This window comes from Aotus nancymaae, unplaced genomic scaffold, assembly GCF_030222135.1.
Source record: "Aotus nancymaae isolate 86718 unplaced genomic scaffold, 86718_ANA_hifiasm-v0.15.2.pri h1tg000006l, whole genome shotgun sequence".
In the NCBI taxonomy this organism is placed as follows: domain Eukaryota; kingdom Metazoa; phylum Chordata; class Mammalia; order Primates; family Aotidae; genus Aotus; species Aotus nancymaae.
This window is the reverse complement of record NW_026988417.1, coordinates 37,685,483-37,709,208: the sequence shown is the minus strand read 5'-3', so window position 1 is coordinate 37,709,208 and position 23,726 is coordinate 37,685,483. Positions and strand designations below refer to the sequence as shown.

General features: G+C 42.6%; 1 protein-coding gene across 1 annotated transcript in view; it reads right to left on the bottom strand.

The window, feature by feature from the left end:
* The window catches only part of FAM114A1 (family with sequence similarity 114 member A1), an 83,677-nt gene extending 66,464 nt beyond the window's left edge, over window positions 1-17,213 (bottom strand). The window contains exons 1-2 of the mRNA XM_064366368.1: window positions 17,184-17,213; window positions 6,303-6,658 (exon numbers count right to left, since the gene is read on the bottom strand). Of these exons, the coding sequence (XP_064222438.1) occupies window positions 6,303-6,650 (348 nt within the window). The 5' untranslated portion in view covers window positions 6,651-6,658; window positions 17,184-17,213. The remainder of the gene's footprint in view (window positions 1-6,302; window positions 6,659-17,183) is intronic.
* Window positions 17,214-23,726: the final 6,513 nt, after the last annotated feature.

The following is a 23,726-nucleotide window of genomic DNA, read 5'->3' as shown; positions in this document are numbered from 1 at the left end:
CAAAAACTAGGCATAAAATTGACTTCTAATAAAAAGATACATTACTTAGAGAGATAGTAGAATCCCTTTTCCTGGTAATCTTTAAAAAGAGACTAAATTTGCACCTACACAGAAGGGTTTAACTAAGACCTGGGTGAAAGTGATATCCTCTTCCCCAGGCCCTTTCAGCCAGCCTATCGGCTTTCTTGTCCTTCTCGGAACAAATTCACAGGTACTGTCCCCATGCCTTGGTGCGCTCTGAGCTTCTGATCCAACACAACACATCCAGAGCCACGGGCCCAACCCAACTCTGTGGCCAGTGTTTGCACTTGCATTCAGAAAATTCTGTGGTGCTCCGTTATTAGGAAATACTCCCCTTTTCAAGGTCCTTGAAATGCTGCCACTGTTGTAGGGGGTGGGGAAGGTGGAGTTCCGATCCTCTCGGTTCTGCTTTGCTCAGTTCCTCTTTGCTCGGTTCCGCTCCATTCCATATTCAGTTCCATCCCATATTCCGTTCCATTCCATTCCATATTCCATTGCATTTTTCATTCCATTCCATTCCATATTCCATTCCGTTCCATCCTTCATTCCATTCTACATTTCATTCATTGTACATTCCATTCCATTCAATATTCCATTTCATTCTATTCCATTCCATATTGCACTGCATTCTATATTCCATTCCATATTCCATTTCATTCCATATTCCATTCCATTGCATATATCATTCCATCTCATTCCACACTGCATTTCATTCCATATTCCATTCCATTCCATTGCATATTCCTTTGCATTATGCTCCATTCCATTCCATTCCATATTCCATTCCACATTCCATTCCATTCCATATTCCCCTCCATTGCATATTCCTTTCCATTACACTCCATTCCATTCCATTCCATTCCATATACCATTCCACATTCCATTCCATTCCACGTTCTATTCCATTGCAGATTCCATTCCATAGTTGATTCCAATTCCATTCCATTCCATTCCATATTCCATTCAATTCCATATTCCATTCCATTCTGTATTTCATTGATTCCATATTCCATTCCATTGCATATTCCCTTCCATTACACTTCATTCCATATTCCATTCCATTCCATATTCGATTCCATATTCCATTTCATTCCATTCCATTTTTGATTCCATTTAATTCCATTCCATATTCCATTCTATATGCCATTCCATTCCATTCAATTCCAGCCATTTCATATTCCATTCCATATTTCATTCCATTCCATATTCAATTCCATTTCATATTCCATTTAATTCAGTATTCCATTGCATTCCATTCCATATTTGATTCCATTCCAATTCCATTCCATTCCTTTCCATATTCCATTCAATATTCCATATTCTATTCTATTCCACATACCATTCCATATTCCATTCCATTCCATATTCCATTCCATTCCATATTTAATTCCACATTCTATTCCATTTCATATTCCATTCCATTCCATATTCCATTGCATTTCATATTCCATTTCATTCTATATTCCATTCCATGCCATGCCATGTTCCATTCTCTTCCATATTTTATTCTATTCCAATCCATTCCATATTCCATTCCTTTCAATATTCCATTCCATTCCATGTTCCATTCTACATTCCATTCCATTCCATATTCCATTCCATTCCATTCCATATTCTATATCATTCCATATTCCATTTCCTCCCATATTTCATTCCATTACACTCCATTCCATATTCCATTCAATATTCCATTCCTTTCCATATTCCATTCCATTCCATATTCCATTCCATATTCCATTCCATATTTTATTTCATTCCATTTCATATTCCATTGCATTCCATATTCCATCCATTCCATATTCCATTCAATATTCTATTCCTTTCCATATTACCTTCCATTTCATATTACATTCTATATTCCATTTCCTCCCATATTCCATTCCATTTCATATTCCATATTCCATTTCATTCCATATTCCATTCCATTCCACATTTCATTCTATTCCACAGTCCATTCCATCCCATTCCACATTCCATTCTATTCCATATTCCATTCCATTCTGTTCTAGAATCTATTCCATTCCATATTCCATTCAATTCTATATTCCATTCTATAATCCATTCAATTTTCCATTCCATTCTATTCTATTCCACATTCCATTCCATTCCATATTCCATTCCACAGTTCATCCCATTCCATATTCCATATTCCATTCCATATTTCATCCCATTCCATAATCTATCCCATTCCATATTCCATTCTATATTCCATTCCATATTTCATTCAATTCCATATTCCAATCTATAATCTATTCCATCTTCCATTCCATTCTATTCCATTTTACATCCCATTCCATTCCATATTCCATTCTATAATCCATTCCATTCTATATACCATTCTATTCCATATCCTTTCATTCTATATTCCTTTCTATTTTCCATTTCATATTCCATTGTATATTCCATTCCATTTCATATTCCATCCCATTTTATATTCTATTCCATTCCATATCCACTCAATTTCATATTCCATTCCATTTTCCATTCAATTCCATTCCATATTCCATTTCATATTTTATTCCATTCTATATTCCTTTGTATATTCCATTTCCTCCCATATACCATTCCATTCCATATTCCATATTCCATTCCATTCCACATATCATTCCATTCCACATTCCACTCTATTCCATATTGTATTCTATTCTACTCCATACGTCTTTCCATAATCCATTCCATATTCCATTCCATATTTTATTACATTGCATATTCCATTCCACATTCCATTCCACATTCCATTCCATATTCTATTCTATATTCCATTTTCTATTTTATTACATTCTATATTCCATTCCACATTCCATTCTATATTCCATTCCATTTCACCTTCCATTCCATTCCATATTCCACTGTATATTCCATTCCATTCCATGTTCTATTCCATTCCATATTCCATTTTATTCCATATTCCATTCCCTCCCATATTCCATATTCCATTCCATTTAGTATTCCATTTCATTCCACATTCCATTCCATTCCTTTTCATATTCCATTCCACATTCCATTCCATTCCTTTTCATATTCCATTCCATATTTCATTCCATTCCATATTCAATTCTACATTCCATTCAATTCCTTTCCATATTCCATTCCATTTCATATTCCATTTTATATTCTATTCCATTACATATTCCATTCCATTCCATTGCATGTTCCATTCCATTCCTTTCCATATTCCATTCCATATTCCATTCCATATACTATTCCTTTCCATATTCCATTCTATTCCATATCCATTCCATTTCATTCCGCATTCCATGCCATTCCATTTTATTTCATATTCCATTCTATTCCATATTCCATTCCATTCTGTTCCATATTCCATTCCATTCCATAATCCATTCCATTCAGTTCTATATTCCATTCCATTCCATATCTATTCCATTCCACATTCCATTCAATTCCATATTCCCTTCCGTATTACATTCCATTAAATTTAGTATTCAATTTCATTCCACATTCCATTTCATTCCAGATTCCATTTCATATTCTGTTCTATTCCATATTCCATTCAATTCCATTCCACATTCCATTTCATTCCATATTCCACTCCATTCCATTCCATATTCCATTTTCTTCCATATTTCATTCCACATTCCATTCCATTTTCCATTCAATTCCATTCCATATTTTATTCCATTCCATATTCCATTACACATTCCATTTTCCATTCCATTCCATTTTCCATTTCATTCCATTCCATATCCATTCAATATTTGATTCCTTTCCTTATTGCATTGCATTCCATATTCCATTCCATTTCATATTCTATTTCATTCCATATTCCATTTCCTTCTATATTCCATTCCATTCCATATTCCATTCTATATTCCATTCCATATTCCATTCCATTCCACATTCCATTCCATTTCATAATCTATTCAATTCCATTCCAGATTTCTTTCCACATCTTATTCCATTCCACATTCCATTTCATTCCATTCCACATTCCATTTCATTCCATTCCATATTCTATTCAATTCCATATTCCATTCTGTACCATTCCATATTCCATCCCATTCCATATTCCATTCAATTCTATATTCCATCCCATATTCTTTTCCATTTCATTCCATTCCATACTCCATTCAATATTCTATTCCTTTCCACATTCCACTCCATATTCCATTTCATTCCGTATTCCATTCCCTCCCATATTCCATTCCATATTCCATATTCTATTCAGTATTTTATATTCCATTTCATTCTACATTCCATTCCATTTCATATTCCATACTATTCCATATTCCATTCCCTATTCCATTCCATTCCAAATTCCATTCCATATTCCATTCCATTCCATATTCAATTCTATATTTCATTCCATGTTCCATTCCATTCCATATTCAATTCTATATTCCATTCCATTCCATTCTACATTCTATTCCATTTCATATTCCTTTCCATATTTTATTCCATTCCATATTCTATTCCACATTCCATTCCATTCCATGTTCCATTCCATTCCATATTCCATTCTATATTCCATTCCATATTCCATCCTATTCCATTCCGTTCCATATTCCATTCAATTCCATATCCATTCCATTTTGTTTCATATTCCTTTCCATATTCCATTCCATTCCATTCCATATTTCATTTCATTCCATTTTATTCCATATTCCATATTCCATTCCATATTTCGTATTCCATTCCATTCCATTCCACTCCATTCTATTCCTTTTTTTTTCTTTTTGGACAGATTTTTGCTCTTGTTGCCCAGGCTGGAGTGCAATGATGTGATCTTGGCTCACTGCAGCCTTGACCACTTGTGTTTAGGTGATTCTCCTGCCTCTTCCTGAGTAGCAGGGACTACAGGTGCATGCCTGGCTAATTTTTCGTATTTTTCATGGAGACAGGGTTTCGCCACGTTACCCAGGATTCAATATATTTTAAATCTCCTCCAGTGGTTGTAACATTCAGCTAAAGTTGAGAACTTCTGGTCTAGGTAGGGGCTCTTAATTATTTAGGGCATCTGTAGATGGCTTCAAAGGACCAGTGACTTCTTGAAACTCGTAAACAAAATTTGGTGTATGTTTACCCTATCTGATCCAAACTCCCAGCTGGTCCTCAAACCTCTTCCATAACATCCCAATAAAATGACTGTTGGGCTTTTGTTTAAACATTTCCAGTGAAGGGAAACACCTTGCCCCTGAGGAAGCCTATCTCAGACAGTTCTGAGGGTCAAACCCCTTGAGGGAAGTGGGTAGGAGGGAAGCCCAATCTTGAATACAAGTGTCATAAAACATTAGTCACTTCATAGAGGAAAAAGCTGAAGCGCAGAGACATTAGGGTGTCTGGCCCAAACTAATGGAGCTTATGATAGATTGGAGGGTGAAAGCCCAGGCCCCCTGGTTTCCTGTTTAGTTTCTGTCCCTCACGTCATGCTGCAGAGTTACTTCAACGGTGTGATCTGTGATGGCACACTTCAGGATAAACAGGGCTGGGCATGGCTGAGTAAGACCCCAATTCTTCCCTCCTGCACCATCCTTCTAGAAGGCAGGCCATCCCGGACAGAAAGGGGAGAGCAGCCCATCTCCTCCTTTCATGTGGGGTGTCTCCCACCCCTGCCCGGCCCCACATGACTGGAGGTGAAGGCTCCAGGAAAACCCTGCTGGGAGTCTTCTTGGTGGCCCAGGTGCCAACAGGGAGATCTGGCTTATCTCATACCCTGAGAGATAGGTGCCGGCACTGAAGGGAAGGGGTGATGACTGTGTTCCACCTCTGCTCCCCCGGAAGGTGGTGTGTGATGATAATAAAACAGTGATCTGAAGGCTGAAGGTCTCCACCATGGATTTGTAAATATACACCAGATTTAAAGTGATCTTAAAGAAACACTAACTTGTTTAGGGTGGAATCAGGCTTGTTAGTTATCTGGAGTCATGATGTCTGATATTACAATATCTTCCATTTACAACCAAGTAGCCTAGGACAAGCTACCATCTTGGAGCCTGGCTGCCACAGCTATAAGCTGGAGTTAGTAACACTCAGCTTTAAACTGTTAATGAAGTGAATTACATAATATATAAAGAGGCTAGCAGAGTGTCTGGCACACAGCTTGTGTCCAGTAACTGGTGGCTGTTATTGTTAATAATGCATTTATCAAAATGCAAATATTATGAAAAATTATTTTCATATATGTCTAATCTCGCTACACAACACATTTCTGATGACAGGTGTGTCACAGTACATTTTGAACTCCCATTTCCCACCCACAGAGCTTGGTGCTAGCTCTGAACTCAGTATAAGCATGAACTTAGGTCGAAGTGACCCATTCTTACCGAATGATTCTGTTCTTGCAGGGGTATTTCGGATCTGGGTTCTGCCTCAAGGCTGACGGAATCAATACACTCAGCAAGAGTATCCTCAGTCACTTCTCCATTGAGAGGGGGCTCCATGGCGCTGGCATCTTGAGTTTGCACAGGAGGCCCAGCGGCAGCAGCCCCTGCCACCTGCACAGCTGCATTTTCATGCTCGTCCCCTCTGGGGTCAGCTGGTGTTGGCTCATGTGAAACTGCAGCTGAATCACAGTGCACTTCTGCATCTTCAGGTAAAGAATCACTATTGGGCATCTCAGTAACTTCTGCTTTGTCTCCAGTGGCTAAGGTGTCACCAGCATCATCAGACATTTTAATATCTGTCAACACAATTACAAACACCTCATGCTTTCATCAAATTGTAAAGCTTCATTTCAAAGCCCTGGATAGAGAAATCTGGTAGGGCTAAACTTTTTTTAACCAGTACCCTATGTAACCTTGCGGGAGACTGAATAATGCAAGGGTCCCCAACCCTGTATTATTCCCTGTATCAGTCCATGGCTGTTAGGAACTGAGCTGCACAGCAGGAGGTGAGTGGCAGGTGAGAGAGCACAGCTTCATCTGTATTTACAGTCGCTCCCCATCGCTTGCATGACCATCTGAGCTCTGCCTCCTGCCAGATCAGTGCTGGCATTAGATTCTCATAGGATAGTGAACCCTATTGTGAACTGTGCATGTGAGGGATCTAGCTTGCCCACTCCTTATGACAATCTGATGCCTGATGATCTGTCACTGTGTCCCATCACCCCCAGATGGGAGCATCTAGTTGCAGGGAAACAAGTTCAGGGCTTCCACTGATTCCATATTATGGTGAGTTGTATAATTATTTCATTATATATTACAATGCAATAATAGAAATAAAGTGCACAGTAAATGTAACGTGATTGAATCATCCCCAAACCATTTCCCTCACACCCCTTTTCACTGATCTGTGGAAAAATTGTCTTCCATGAAACCAGTTCCTGATGCCAAAAAGGTCGGGGACTGCTGGAATAATGAATGGCCCTCAATATAGCCATATCCCAATTCCTGGAACCTGTGAGTGTTACCTTACCTAACAAAAGGAATTTTGCAGATGTAAGTTAAGGATCTTGAGATGAGGGGATTATTTTAGATCCTCTGAGTTGTCCTTAAATGTAATCACAAGTGTCCTTATCAGACAGAGGCAGAGGGAGATATGACTACAAAGGGGAAAAGGTGATGTGATGACAGAAGCAGAGGCTGGAGTGATGCACTTCAAAGATGAAGGAAGGGGCCCAAAGCCAAGGAATATGGGTGGCCACCAGAAGCTGAAAAGGGAAAGGAAACCATCCTCCCCTCAGAGACTCTAGAAGGAGCCAGCCTGCCAGCAACTTAGCTTTAGCCCGTGGACACTGATTTCAGACGTCTGACTTTCAGAACTGCAAGAGAATAAGTCTGTGTTGGCAAAAGCCACAAAGTTAGTTGTAATTTGTCACAGCAGCAATAGGAAGCTAACAAACCTACAGGGCTATCTTTAAACTTTCCTGGATCTCTTACTTGGCATGAAGGACTACACCTATGTGAACTAAGAGTATTAGCTGTATCCTTAAAATTATTGAATCTGGCTTTATTAATTATATTTGTAGCAATAATGAGAATAAGCACAGGAAGGGAGGGTGCAGTGGCTCACACCTAGAATTCCAGCACTTTGGGATGCTGAGGTGGGTGGATCACATGAGGCCAGGATCAGCCAAGGCCAACATGGCCAAACCCCATCTCTAATAAAAATATAAAAATTAGCTTGGCATAATGGCATGCACCTGTAGTCCCAGCTACTTGGGAGGCTGAGGCACAAGAATCACTTGAACCTGGAGGGTGGAGGTTGCAGTGGGCTGAGATTGTGTCACTGTGCTCCAGTCTAGGTGACACAGCGAGACTCTGTTTCCAAAAAATAAATAAATAAATAAGAATAAGTCTAGAAAGTACCTGAGCGCCTATCAAAAAAATACTTGGTATTTAGCTTTGCAATGTCTTTGTCAGAAATTCACAGTGAGAAAAAGACCTATATACACACAGTATTCTTTGTTGGGGACCAGCTGATGAAGGCCCAGACACTGGTTTAGTCAAGGATAAACCTGAAGGGTAAGAAGTGAGGTAGAAACCAAGTAGCAAATGTAGCCACTAGAGCACAAAATTCTTTAAAGCTTACAAATTATTGATATCGTGTAGAGCAGCACTATTCAATGGAACTTCTGGTGGTGATAAAAAATGTCCTGTCTCAACAAACTAAGCATTGAAGGAACATATCTCAAAGTAGTAAGAGTCTTTTATGACAAATTCACAGCTAACAACATACTGAAGGGGCAAAAGCTGGAAGCATTCCCCTTAGGAACCAGAACAAGATGAGGATACCCACTCTCACCACTTCTATTCAACATAGTAGTTGGAAGTCCTAGCCAGAGCAATCAGGCAAGAGAAAGAAATAAAATAGGAAGAGAGGATGTCAAATTATCTTTGCAGAGGATATGATTCTACACCTAGACAATCCTATAGTCTCTGCCCAAAGGCTCCTAGATCTGATAAACAACTTCAGCAAAGTTTCAAGATACAAAATCAATTTACAAAAATCAGTAGCATTTCTATACACCAATAATGTACAAGCTGAGAGCCAAATCAAGAATGCAATTCCATTCACAATAACCACAAAAAGAATAAAATACTTAGGAATACAGCTAACCAGGGAGATAAAAGAGCTCCACAACGAGAATTACGAAACACTGCTCAAAGAAATCAGAGATGACACAAATGGAAAAACTTTCCATGATCATGGATAGGAAGAATCAATATTGTTAATATAGCTATACTACCCAAAGCAATGTACAGATTCAATGTTATTCCTATCAAACTAGCAATGACATTTTTCACAGAATTAGAAAAAAAAATTCTAAAATTCATGTGGAATCAAAAAAGAGCTCAAATAGCCAAAGCAATCCTAAGCAAAAAGAACAAAGCTAGAGGCATCATACTACTCAACTTCAAACTATACTACAAGGTTATAGTAACCAAAACATCATGGTACTGTCACAAAAATAAAACACATATGCCAACAGAACAGAATAGAGAACTCTGAAATAAAGCTACATACCTAAACCCTCTGATCTCTGACAAAGCCAACAATAACAAACAATGGGGAAAAGACTTCCTATTCAATAAGTAGTGCTGGGATAACTGGCCAGCCATACGCAGAAGATTGAAACTGGACCCCTTCCTTATACCATATACAAAAATCAACTCAAGATGGACTAAAGACTTCAATGTAAAACCAAAAACTATGAAAACGCTAGAAGGAAACCTAGGAACCTAGGAAATACTATCCTGGATATTGGCCCTGGCAAAGATTTCATGATGAAGACTCCAAAAGCAATTGCAACAAAAACAAAAATTGACAAGTGGGAGCTAATTTAAAAAAAAGAGCTTTTACACAGCAAAAGAAACTATCAACAACTCTGTTGGACAACCTACATAATGACAGAAAATGTTTTCAACTATGCATGTGACAAAGGTCTAATATCCAGAATCTGTCAGGAACTTAAAAAGCAAAAACAAAACAAAACAAAACAAAAAACATGAAAAAATGGGCAAAGGACATGAACAGACACTTCTCAAAAGAAAACACATAAGTGGCCAACAAGCATATGAAAAAATGCGTAAAACCGCTAATCATTAGAGAAATGCAAATAAAAACCGTGAGATATCATTTCACACATAGATTTTCCCAATAACTCAGAGCTGTCATTGACCACGCTTTCACCTTCTCAAGAATATATAATATCAACAGCTATCATTTACTGAGTGCTTACTGTATCCATGCTCTTTAAATGTATTATCTCCTGTGAGTTCAATGTTATCAGCTCCATTTTACAGATGAGGAAACTGAAGCTCAGAATTCACATTTTTGGTAAATGGTACATTTGAAATTTGAACCCATGTCTGACTTTGAGACTGAACCACATCAGAGCCCTGTCAGCAACGCCATCTGCTCCTTTTCTTACATTCAGCCAGTGGCCAAATCCTAGAGGCTCTTTACTGAGAATCCATCTGCTTTCTTTTACCCCTATTCTCACTGCAAGGTTCTCATTATGGTTCATGCTGACTATTTCAGTATTGGGTTCCCCTGCTCACTGGAGCTCGTCGCCTTACTTCCCATCCTTCACCTCACGGCTCTAATCACATGGCTTTCCTGCTCACACATCCTCAGGAGCTCCCTCTTCCTCTCCCTCCTGAGATGAGGCCACATACTTTAGCTGGTATCCAGGCTTCAGCTGGTATATCCATACTTCAGCTGGTATCAGCTCTCTGATCACACCAGGCTTACCTCCCACGATTTCCTACAAAACCTTAAATGAGACGTCAGGATCTGTGTAATGCCTGGCACATCAGTAAGAGATCCTCAAGGGGCTGTTGGTTTCCATATGTTGTTCTTTTGCACACTGAAGGCCCAATTAAAATAACCACCTCCTCCATTCTTTGTTCCTCTGGATTGAACATTTTCCTTCTGAACCCCCGAGGGCACTTAGTGTTTATCTCACCTTAGACAGTTAAAATCCTCTTTGATTAGAGTTGCTTCAGTTTTTCTATGATTTGTAAATTCTATAAAGACAAAGGCCTTCTTTGTTTTGTATTCATAATATAGTACTTAACATGGTTTCTTGTACATAGTAGGAAGCTCGACAAATACACCTGTTGAGTTACATTAATATTTGTGTAGAGACACCCAGGAGCTCTCTTACAGCAGGTGATTCCAAATGGCTTGACATTTCCGTATTGTCTTTCTTTTTTACCTTCACCTCCCAGTTAATTGAGTTAAAATGTATTTGTATAAACAAAAGTATCTGCCAGACCTTGAATTCAGTGATAACATTCCTGTAAACAGGTCTACATGTAATAATGGCAACAAACGCAAACTTCCCTCAAGCTGATATACAAAGTTTAGAATATTCAAGGTTGCCTGTGGCTGTCAAGGAGCTGGGTCCGAGCCCAGCTGGGAGAGTAAAGAATGATAGAAACCCACTGTACAGAGAAGGGGTAGTACAATAACTACCCCTTGTGGGTAGTTTGTGGGAGGTGGTTTATGGGAGGTGAGTAGAATTGATGGGGGCTGCCAAAAAGGCTGTTGTCATTTGGAAGTTTACAAAATCTTTGTGAAAACCTCTCTCTGAATCAGGGCTGGCGTAGGGCAGGGGGCTGGCAAACCACAGTCTGCTGGCCAAATCTTGTCCTCTGCCTGTTTTGGTAAATACAATTTTATTGGACGAGAGATACACCCTTTGTTTACATACGGAACTGTCAAGGCTTCCCTGGCACTACAATAGCTGAGCTGCGTCGCGGCAACACAGACCATATGACCTGCAAAGTCACAAAGCCTAAAATATTTACTATCTGGCCTGTTTCCGAAAATGTTTGCTTACCCATGGCCTAGGACTTTGCTTGATTGCCATGGCCTAAAGATCTCCCTGTCTTAATTTTCCTTATTATCCTTGCACGAGCCCTAGGGGCACAACGAGGAGAATGAGTTCATGAATAAATGACACTTCGCCATCACTTTTATTCTCTTTTTCTTTTTCTTTTTTTTTTTTTTGAGACAAAGTCTCGCTCTTGTCCCCCAGGCTGGAGTGCAATGGCCTGATAATGGCTAACTGAAACTTCCACCTCCTGGGTTCAAGTGATTCTCCTGCCTCAGCCTCCTGAGTAGCTGGGATTACAGGTGCCTGCCATGATGCCTGGCTGAATTTTGTATTTTTAGTAGACATGGGATTTCACCATGGTGGCCAGGCTGGTCTCGAACTCCTGACCTCAGGTGATCCGCCTGCCTCGGACTCTCAAAGTGCTGGGATTACAGGCGTGAGCCACCGTGCCTGGCTTATTCTCATTTTTTAAATCAGTAGTTTGTAGACACTGTCTGATCTTTTTATTTCTTTATAAGGTAATTTGAAAATCCTTATTATTAATCTGAAGATTAAGAAGCCCCAAACTATTTCACTTTTCTATAAGCAGGAACATCAGAATAAACCTGTCTGTGATAAACACTCATGGGCAAATAAAAACCATTATGGATAACCGAATATACAAGCCTTGTCCTCAATGCGTTATCTTGTTCATAAAGTATCCTAAAATAGTTCAGCATACACTCTGTGTCAGGGGCATGTTACTTATTTTTAATTTATACCCTAAGGGTGGTTGGATAATATCTGAAGTGCCTTATTTAGGAATATATTATCCAGGAGTCTTTAGTAAGCATTTAAAAATCTGTAATGGGGCCGGGCGCGGTGGCTCAAGCCTGTAATCCCAGCACTTTGGGAGGCCGAGGTGGGTGGATCACAAGGTCAAGAGATCGAGACCATCCTGGTCAACATGGTGAAACCCCATCTCTACTAAAAATACAAAAAATGACCTGGGCATAGTGGCGCATGCCTGTAATCCCAGCTACTCAGGAGGCTGAGGCAGGAGAATTGCCTGAACCCAGGAGGCGGAGGTTGCGGTGAGCCGAGATCGCGCCATTGCACTCCAGCCTGGGTAACAAGAGTGAAACTCCGTCTCAAAAAAAAAAAAAAAAAAATCTATAATGAGGTGTCCAGTTCTTTTTAGAGGGTTCAACTACTGTCTTCTCTGATGGGCACTCCAGGGTATCCTAATTAGCATAAGGGATATGAGAAATAATTTTTCACTGGTGACATGAAAGGTGACTCAGATATATGTATCAGCAAGAAATGAGGTACAGATGGCTTCTCTGCTTCTATACCCAAGATATGAGATTGCATTGAATCCAGCAGCTGACTACCCTTGGGAATAGAGTTTTTCTAGGGCCTTTAGCTGACTGCAGGACTCCAAAGCCTGAAGGGGACTAGAAGCCTAGCTGAGTCCTGCCTATGGAACACAGGCCTAAAAGGACAGTGAGCTAGGACTTCCTTGAGCTTATAAGAACAGGCTGGTTAACTAAGCCTGGTTGCTAATGCATGTGTGCATTTATGGCAGAATTCCATCAGTGAACTTGGATTCATGGTAATTTAGCTCTTGGTAGGGAAGTTGCAGAGGAGTAAACCTATAGCCCTTACCTATCTCTGATGGCCAATAGGTCAGTTTATCCCAAATGTACAAAAAGTGCTGCAATAAAACTTCTCTGTGGCTGCTCTGCATTCAACCAACATGAACCATCCCTTCAGAACTACCCCAGAAATTCAGCTGTAAGATGTTAAATGAGCATTGTTAAAAAAAATTTATGGATTATTGTTTAAAACATTTATGTATAATTTATAAATTTTAGAAATAGATCTTTACATCTGTTAAATTTAAAAAATGGTCACTGGTCAGGCACAGCGGCTCACATCCTAGCACTTTGGGGGGCCAAGGCAGGCGGATCACAAGGTCAGGAGTTCAAGATCGGCCTGGCCTTCGTAGTGAAACCCTGTCTCTATTAAAAATACAAAAATTAGCTGGGCATGGTGGTGGGTGCCTGTAATCCCAGCTACTCTGAAGGCTGAGGCATGAGAATCACTTGCACCTGAAGGCAGAGGTTGCAGTGAGCCAAGATCATGCCACTGCACTCAGCCTGGATGACAGAGTGAGACCCTGTCTCAAAAAAAAAAAAAGTAATGCAAGATCAGCCCTAATTCAATTTCTAATTGTGTGTGTATCTCGTGTGTCTCTAGTCTATATTTATCTCTACTTCTTACCTCTTACAGGTCTAATTTTCCCCAAATCAAAGCAAAAAAATATCTTTTTTTTTTTTTTTTGGTTTGTTTGGTTGTTCTGGTAGACCTCATCGACTGTGGTTGCTATTATGATGGGGAAAACGTAATTAATTTTTAGACTGTACCCTTTTGTATGAAACCACTAGAAACTGTGTGTTTGAAATGCACAGCTGTTTCTGAGCAAGGACTGCTGCAGTCCACCAAGATTACAGTCGTGACAAGCACTGTTTCCTGGGACGGTTTCCATCTCTGTCTGGGTGTCCCATAAGCCAGACTTAGAAACCTTTCCTGATTTATGGTTAGGAACACTGATCACTGTAGCCATGCCTCGTGGTCTGGAGGCTAGGGAGACTTGACCTACAGAAACAAGGAGGCTACTTCAGGAAACTCTGAGGAGAGGAAGGGTGGCGTATAAAGAAGCCCTTGTGGGCTGGGAATAACTTAGTTTTTCATGAGTAAATTCATTCATCACCTAAAATGCTCCCAGAACTATGCAAGGTATTGAAGCAGCAACATCACACCTCCAAAAATAAGTATGAAACAGAAGACATGGTCACTATCCTTCAGAAATGAATCATGTATTTGAGGAGCTAACCCAAAAGAGTTAAAAAGTGATGCAAAACAGCACAGCAAATCAAGGACAGATGTGCCTGAACTAGACTGACCCTGTGTAAGAGAGAACCTTGAAAGTGACTTTGATGTGGTGATTCAGGCCTCATGGGATAAGAGCATGTGCAAATGTCCAAGCATCAGGGATAGATTCTAGTGATTCAGAACAGGCGACTGAGAGGCCAAGACAAGAGGCTGCGTGGAGGAATAATGAGAGGTGGGAGTGATGGTATTCTGAGGTGGAAAGAGTTGTGCCTCGCAGGGGTCAAGAAGTGTGGCCTCTGGTCCCTGTATCTCTTTGTGGGCACACAACTCGCTCATTCTTGCTGCACTTCCTCGCCTGCTCCTCTATAAAGCAAGGATGGACAAACTGATCTAGATGCTTTTTTTCCAAACCCCACCTGCAGGACCAGGGGCAAGTTGTGATGACAGAGAAAAATGAGGACAAGATCGCAAGTTTTTCATAAATCTAAATTTATTAAATGTAAAGGACTGCCTTCATCTCGCAAGTGTAGCCTTTGTGCTTTTCCTTGGTATTAAAATGCCTTTCGTTTTATGAAATAGTGGTGACAGTGGATGTTTTTTTTAAAAACTGGCCTCACGTGGCAGAATAAATATTTGGTTAGTATGACATCCTGTGTGAGATCATATCCCCTAGTTTTTTTTTTTAAAAAAGTGCCAGTCAGCGAAGGACCAGGAATAAAAACTCTGGATGAGAGATTCTTAATCAGGTTGTAACACTTTGTATGAGGCTTGGCAAGTCTATGTGCCCAGGATCCAGTCTAGTTTTTGTGGGCTGCCAGGCATTTTGGACCTATTTGCTCCCCTCTTTAAAAACCATTAGGTGTGAATACGTTCACACAGCCCTTCGTAAGCCAGCTGCAATCTCTGTGCACCCTTTGTAACTCTCAATACCTTCCACTCCTGCCTCACCAGTCTTTTCTCCATTTCTCATAACTCTTCCCACCACCCTGCCTTTGCTTACGCTGGTTCCTCTGTTTGGGCTGCCTTTCCTCCAGCTGCCTGGCAAAATCCTATTCCTCTAGACACCCAATGTCTAATGTTACCTTTCATTCTGATTTTTTCCTTAATCTGCCCCACTCCTTCCAATGAATGAACTGCTCCCTCTTCTCTGTTTTTGACATTTTGCACAGATTTCTATTGCCTGTATTTATGGTATTTACTTGTCATTCTGTCCTCCAGGGCTGTGACCAACAGCACCTAGCTTGGTTTCTGTCCCTCAGATACTTACTGAATTGAAAGATACCATGTTTGAGATTAATAAAAGAGAAACAGTGTTTGATATAAGCCCAGTCAAATAAAGAACGAAAAGGTTACTTATACCGTCTGAAACGCTCAGATTCAAGAAGGCCCCCACCCACCCTCAAATTCCTTCTGCACTGCCTCACTTGTGCCTCAAAGCCACCCCTAACGTTTCATTCCTTCACTTAAAGGTTACAATGTAAGAAGTTTATCAGATTCTCTCCCAAGCTCAGGCTTGATGGAAGAAAGAGGGGAGTAGCCATAGGCACACACGGGTGGGGTCAGAAAGGAGCCACTAGGCTGCAGAGACGGCAAAAAGAGGGTCTGAGGATACAGCCTGTCTCATTCTCAGTTATCACAGGTTGGCGGAGGTCACAGGAGACATTGATTTAAAAAGCCACCTGCCTGTGTCCTTCAACATGTTTAGGATGGGAACTGACGGGATCAGCAGGGCATAGCTAATGGTCTCACAGCCTATAGAGAGATGTCTTCCTACTTAGGAAAAGGCAGTGGCTTTCAGGCGCCTGGTCCGAGGTGCCTGGAAATACTCACCGGCTGGCAGGGGCGAGGGCTAGCCGACTGGGTGGAGGGCGTCTGGGGAGCTGGGATAGGGAGTGGGACCCAACCCGGGGGCTGCGAATGGAGGTGGTGCCTGCTTAGAGTGTTGGCTAGACTGGAAGAGCAGGCCGGGCGTGGGTCGGCTGCTGGGGGAGGAGTGAGGCGAGGGGAGTGGGGAGGTCAAGGCCTGAGCTTCCCTGAGCCCAGGCCGAGGGCAGGCGCACCCTGGGACGAGGCTTCTGTCTTACAGGGACCTGCTCCCTTCGTGCTCGGGCTAGGGGACCGTGCAGCCAGCCTCTAATTTGGCCCCGAGCCACTGGGGGCACTTTTCCAGACTTGCTTGGTGCCCGGACTGGATACTTTGGGAGATCGAGGCAGGCTCCGCGGAGGTTTGCGCCGGCCGAGGGGGCAGACCCTGAGTGCGGGCGTGTGGGTGTGTGCATGAGCGTGGACCCGGAGTGACACACACTCACACACACACACTCACACGCCCGCACCCATGCAGGGCCCTCGGCCGCGCCGCCCCGGACCCTCACCCCGGAGCCCGGTCCTCCGTGACCACGGCTTCTCACTAACGCAGAGGGCATGATTCATGGGTCCCGGACGAGGCGCCACGGTAAGGTGTTCCCACCCGCCCGGGGTGGCGGCCCCCGCGCTCGCCCGCCCGCCGGGAAGGGGATGAGGATTGGGTGCCCGGGGCTCTTACCGCTCAGGCCGCCGAGTGCGCGCGGGAGTGCCCGGCGGGTCCCGCCCCGCCACGTCGGCAGGGCCGGCGGGGACGCGGCCGGAGGGCGGGCGGGGATCAGGCAGGGGGCGGGCGGCTGGAGAGGGGGCCCCGCCCCGCCTGCGCCCCGCCCCGCGGGGAACGCGGTGGGGACGCCCGGCCGCCCCCACTCTGCGGGGACCCGGTACGCGCTGGGCGAGCCTCCTGGAAACTTGGCTTGTCCCACCCCTGTGCCAGCGCGGAGAGCCAGAGCGCGCCCCCTGCCCACCCCAGGGCGGGTCTCGGGGTTCGCCAGATCCCTTTCCTTTCCTTAAAAGCGCTCGGAAAACCCCCGCCGCATCACTGCAAAGAGGTCGCTCAAGTTCAGCCAGAGTTTGAGCTCCTGATTCTGCGTTAAGCAGCAGTCTCTGGCCCGGTGGGTGGGAGTGTGATAGATTTAAGACAAACAACGAAAACCCACTTCCCAGAAGGCCAGTTTGGAACTGTGGGTCAAAACTCCGATGCATTAGCTTTGGCCTAGGAAGTCTACATTTGCTCATTTGTCCTAAGTAGGCAGTCAAATGTGCAAATATGTAGGTACGAGGATGTTTGCTGTAGTTGTTTCTGCGGGACGGGGCGGGGCGGAGAGGGGAGCTGGAGGCAACCTAAATGTCCCCCCAGTGAGACTGGTGAAGTAAGCTACAGTACTTGCAGACATCGAATATGTTGTAGCCCTTAAAAATGAGAATTCGCTGACATGGAAGGAAGGCCACATATTAAAGCCTTCCTCAAATACGGCTTAATATGAACTCAGGAGAGGAGGAAGCGCAGTGTGTAAAGTATGAACTAGTTTTGTAAACATACATGTGTGCATCTATTTCATATAAAGGTCGGAGAAATAATACAATTTAAAAAGTGATTCTGAGAGATGTATTTAAGGCAGATTTTCTCCTCTTTCTCCCACTCTTAATTCCTCTTTATAAAAAATTATAAACTCAAAGTTAACTAAAAAATAGCCTCATCCTCTCCCCTTCAATATCACTACCATTTTTTGTAGTATGTGGATCCTACTGTAGTTTTCCTAAGCTTATATAAATACATGTACGCAGAAACAGCTTTTTGTTTGCTTTTCTATAAAAATGGCAAGATGTTGACATATTTTGTAAATGTCCCCCTATTTATTATATATTATAATCATCTTTCTTAGTCAATACATATCAACCACAACCATTCTTCTAAGACTTGTCTTAGATATTGTAATATGTAATTATATATCGTTCAATCATTATCCTATTGACAGATGATTAGGTCGTTTCTTATATTCCCCCTCTTCCTCCCCCTCCCCGTCCCCGTCCCCGTCCCCATCCCAGTCCCCGTCCCTGTCCCCCGTCCCCCGTCTTTTTCTTCTGAAGTCTCACTTGGTCGCGCAGGCTGGAGTGCAGTGGCCTGATCTCAGCTCACTGAAACCTCCGCCTCCTGGGTTCAAGCAGTTCTCCTGCCTCAGCCTTCCGAGTAGCTGGGATTACAGGTACGCGCCGCCACGCTTGGCTAATTTTTGTATTTTTTAGTAGAAACGGGATTTCGCCATGTTAGCCAAGCTGGTCTCGAACTCCTGACCTCAGGTGATACACCCACCTTGGCCTCCCAAGTGCTGGGATTACAGGCATGAGCCACCACACCTGGCCATATTTTTTATTTAATATTTTTGTTAAATATTTTATAAATATTTAATATAAATTTTTATAATAAATTTTAAGCTACCAAATATTTGTTATTTTATTTTATTTTTTTTTAGGGGGACAGAGTCTTGCTCTGTGGCATAGGCTGCAGTGCAGTGATGCCATCTCCATCTCCCGGGTTCAAGCGATTCTCCTGCCTTAGCCTCCCAAGTAGCTGGGATTACAGGCACCCGCCACCAGGCCTGGCTAATTTTTGTGTTCTTAGTAGAAATGGGGTTTCGCCATGTTGGCCAGGCTGTTCTCGAACTCCTGACCTCAAGTGATCTGCCCACCTCGGCCTCCCAAAGCGTTGGGATTACATGCGTGAGCCACCACACCCAGCCTGTTATTTTTAAAGTCATAGAAAAACTGGAAAGATATCTTAATGTGAGAGTGGGTAGAAACTGCTTTAAATTGAGATCAACAGCCTTTTTGAATTGAGCAAGACTTTGAACCTTAACTAACACTTGGCTTCTGTACCTCAGTATTTCCACCTGTAAAATAGAGAGCATTGCTCTGCGCTATCCCTTCCAGTTCTCGCTTTGTGAGTGTTATCAAATTACGTAGATGCAACAGGTGTGTTCTGGTGTAGCGTGTACACAAACGTCTGCGTCTCGGACTTCTGCCTGCCCAGAGACAGCAAGCACCTTTGCTAACCTGCCTTCCCTGCCCTACTGAGCAGTAACAGCCCAATCAGACATTCCCTTTTTAACGGGCTGAATTCCTTTTGTCCTTTGACCCAAACCACACCTATCCAATAAAGAAAATAAACCAAGCTATCCTGGCAACAAGTTTGTTTTTAGTTTTGCCAATTGCAAATTTTGCCCTTTTACTCATGTAGCTGCTTCCAGGCCTACCAGATTTTATTTCAGACATTTTACTTTTTTGCATCGTAAAAATTTTCAATTCATTTAAAAAACTCTGGAGTATTTAAAACATATAGAAAAGTAAAGAATAATATGACAAGTACTTATTTGTGTAAAAAATATAGCGAATCTTGTGACGATACCTAGATTTAACAAAATTTTTTTGCAGTATTTATTTTAGAGCTTCCTTTTCAAAGAAAACACTGTTATAGACATGTCTGAAACCCTGTCCCTTCCATTCACCACCATCTCTGCAGGCAGCCATTGTCTTGAGGCTGTTGTATATCCCTCCCACCCATATTTCTTTCTTTGTTTTTTTAGGGATAAGATCTTATTCTGCCACCCAGGCTGGAGTGCAGTGGTGTGATCATGGCTCAGTGCAGCCCCAAACTCCTGGACTCACAAGCAGTCCTCATGCCTTAGTCTCACAAGGAGCTATAACCACAGGGTGCCACTGCACCCAGCTAATTTTTAAATTTTTTGTAGAGTCATGGTCTTGCTGTGTTGACCAGGTTCGTGTCAAACTCCTGGCTTCAAGCAATCTTCCCAAAGTGCTGGGATTCCAGGCAAAGTGCTAGGATTCAGCCTCCCAAAGTGCTGGGATTACAGGTGTGAGCCACCATACACAGCCCCGTCCCACTCATATTTCTGCACATTTACTGCATATGTCCTCACCTATAATTGCATATATAGTTGTTTTTCAATGTTTTGGAATATTAAGAACATCCTGTATACTTGTTAACCTGCATTATATTTTTGAGAATCATTCATATTCATACATGTACCTCTAGCACATGATTTCAGAGTCTTCATAGGATTGTAAAAATATGCCACAGTTTATTTCCCGATTGAGATACTTTTTTTTTTTTGAAACAGAGTCTGGCTCTGTTGCCCAGGCTGGAGTGCAATGGTGCGATCTTGGCTCACTGCAACTGCCACCTCCCAGGTTCAAGCAATTCTCCTGCTGTAGCATCCCGAGTAGCTGGGATTACAGGTGCGTGTTACCATGCCTGGCTAATGTTTGTATTTTTAATAGAGGCGGGGTTTCACCATGTTGGCCAGGCTGGTCTGAAACTCCTGACCTCAGGTGATCTGCCCACCTCGGCCTCCCAAAGTGTTGGGATTATAGGCGTGAGCCACTGCATCTGGGACCCTCATTGATATACTTTAATGTGTTTCATATTTCACTCAATTGCATGTAATGCTACAATTACCATTTTGAATATATTTTCTAGTATCCCAGGCTAGAAATGGAATAGCTGGTTCCCCTTTACCAGACATTGCTGAATTAGCCTTCATTATGAGTCTACCATTTATTCAACACAACTTTTCTGAAAGCATATGCTATGTACCAAATACTGCTGTAGGTGTTCAGAATACAAAAAGAGCAAAGCAAACTCCTGGTCTTCAAGAACTTACACTCCATAGAAAGGGAGATAGACCCTGACTAGATCACATATGAGGTGGTGGAGTAAAGCAGGCTGTAGAATCTACAGGGTCTAGTCTAGGGAATGATGGGTGGGACCAACTGTGGTCAAAGAAGTCCTTACTGATAAAGCGATATTGCAATGCAGACTTGAAGGAAGAGATGAACAGTGGCCACGTCTGTAGACAGTCTCAGGCAGAGGGCACTACATGAGCAGTTTGGGAGCATGGATGATGCATTCACAGAAAGGCAAGGTAGCCAGTGTGGCTGGAGCAGAGCCAGAATAGGGGAGAGTAGGACATGAGGTCATAGACGTAGTGGAGCCTGAGAGATGGGCAGACCAAGCAGTGCCTTGCAAACCACAGTAGGCATTTTGGTTTATATTTTGAGTGGGATGGGCATTCTCATGGCTTTTGAGTATGATTCTAGAATCTGACTCTAGTCATATTGGGATCGCATGAAGGTGGGAGGGGAAAAGATGGAGGCTGGGATACCAGTTAGGAGGCTATTGCAGTTATCCATGTGAGAGACAAAGATGCCTTTGACCACCTTGGGAGTGGTGGAGGACATGAGAAGTGTTCGCTTATGGACATATTTAAAAAAAAAAATCTAACGAATTTTGCCCATGGGTTGGATATAGAGTTTGAACAAAAGAGAAAGTAGTCATTAATCACTCCAAGGATTTTAGTCTGAGTCACCGGAAGAGAAGAAATATATATTGGTATGAGGAAGGAAGCAAGAAGGGGCAGGTTTGGAGTTAGAGACAGTAAAGATTCAAGCATTTGGTTTGCAACAATAATGGTTTAGCAAGTATTTAGCAGGCTATTGAATGTGAGAGTCTGAAGTTCAGGGAAGTCGGGGCTGGAGATCATAAGCGAGGAGATATCAGCAAACAGATAGTTATGAAGGACCAGGATGAGAGTGCATGGAGTTAGGAAAGTGGTCCAAGACTGTTTTGGGTATTCCATGCCAGAGATGTAAAGATGACCCAGAAGGAGATTGGGAAGGAATGCCAATGAGTTAGCAAGAAATTCAGGGAAGGGAGAATGGGGAGTGGGAGAATGGGGTCTAAGAAGCCAGGTAAGAAAACTTTTCGAGATCTTTCAACTATGTTAAATGCTGCTAGTAGTTTAAATCAGCTAAACATTGAGAATTGATCATGGATTTAGCAATGAGGTGGTCATCAGTGACCTTGAAAAGAGCTATTTCTTCTGACTAGTGGGGAAGGAAACCCGATTGGAGTAGATTTGAGAGAATGAGAGGAGAACAATTAGAGATAGTCAGTAAACAGCTCTTGCCAGTTCTAGTATATAGAGGCACAAGGAGGGGAATGTTGTGGATTCGAAGGGAGGGATTTTTTTTTTTAAGATGGGAGAAATTACTGCTTTAAAAGGTGATTGGGGCCCAGGTGTGGTGGCTCATGCCTGTAATCCCAGCACTTTGGGAGACAGAGGCAGGCAGATCACTTGAGGCCAGGAGTTCAAGATCAGCCTGACCAACATGGTGAAACCTCATCTCTATTAAAAATACAGAAATTAGCTGGGAGTGGGGGTGCACACCTGTAATCCCAGCTACTAAGGAGGCTGAGGCATGAGAATCCCTTGAACCTGGGAGGCAGAAGTTGCAGTGGGCCAAGATCGTGCTACTGCACTCCAGCCTGGGTTACAGGAGTGAAACCGGGTCCAAAAGGTGTGGGTGGGGGTGGGGTGGGGAAGAAAGGTGATTGGAATAATACATCAGAGCAGAAAAATGTTGATGCAGTAGAGGGAGGATAATTGCAAGAGTGCCTTCCTTGAGTAGGTGAGCAGGAAGGGTATTCAGTGCTCAGTGGGAAGGGGCTGGCTCTTGGCACAGAGAGTTCATTCCAAAGCACAAGGAAAGTGCAGGTAGAACGCGTGCAGGGGAGGCTCGTAGAATTTCAGGGGAAGATGTGGAAATATTCTTCTGGTAGCATCTATTTTCTTTGTGCAAATGAAGCATCATCACCAGAGAATGTTGGTTTTCAGCAAGAATGCTTCAGCAAATATTTAACAGGCTGTTGGATATGACAGTCTGGAGTTCAGGGATGTCTGGGGTGAAGCTAGTAACTGGGGAGACATCAGCAAGCAGATGGTTTTGAAGCCATAGACCCGGATGAGAATGCACGGATTTAGAAGAGAAGTGGTCTAAGACTTGAGTCTTGGGTATTCTGTCAGAGAGACAAAGAGGACCCAGACAGGAGAAGGAGATTTCGGAAGCATAATCAACAAGAGGAGGTGTGAGAGAGGAAAGCAGGAGAGCGAAGGGGCTAGGGAAGCGTGGTAAGGAGGGTAGCAGGATTGCTGTTCTCTCTTGAGGCTGAGACTCAGTCATAAATTTCAAGCAAGCCAGTCAGCATGGGTGTGTATTTTCTCCAACTATGTTCGGCCACTCAAGCTCAGCGTAGCCCAGTGGAGAGTTGGATTTAAACTGGGTCGAGGAAAGAGGAGTAGGTGGCTACAGAAGAATGTTTAAGAGGATGGAGCATGATCTTTCAGTCCGGTGCAGTGAAGCTGGG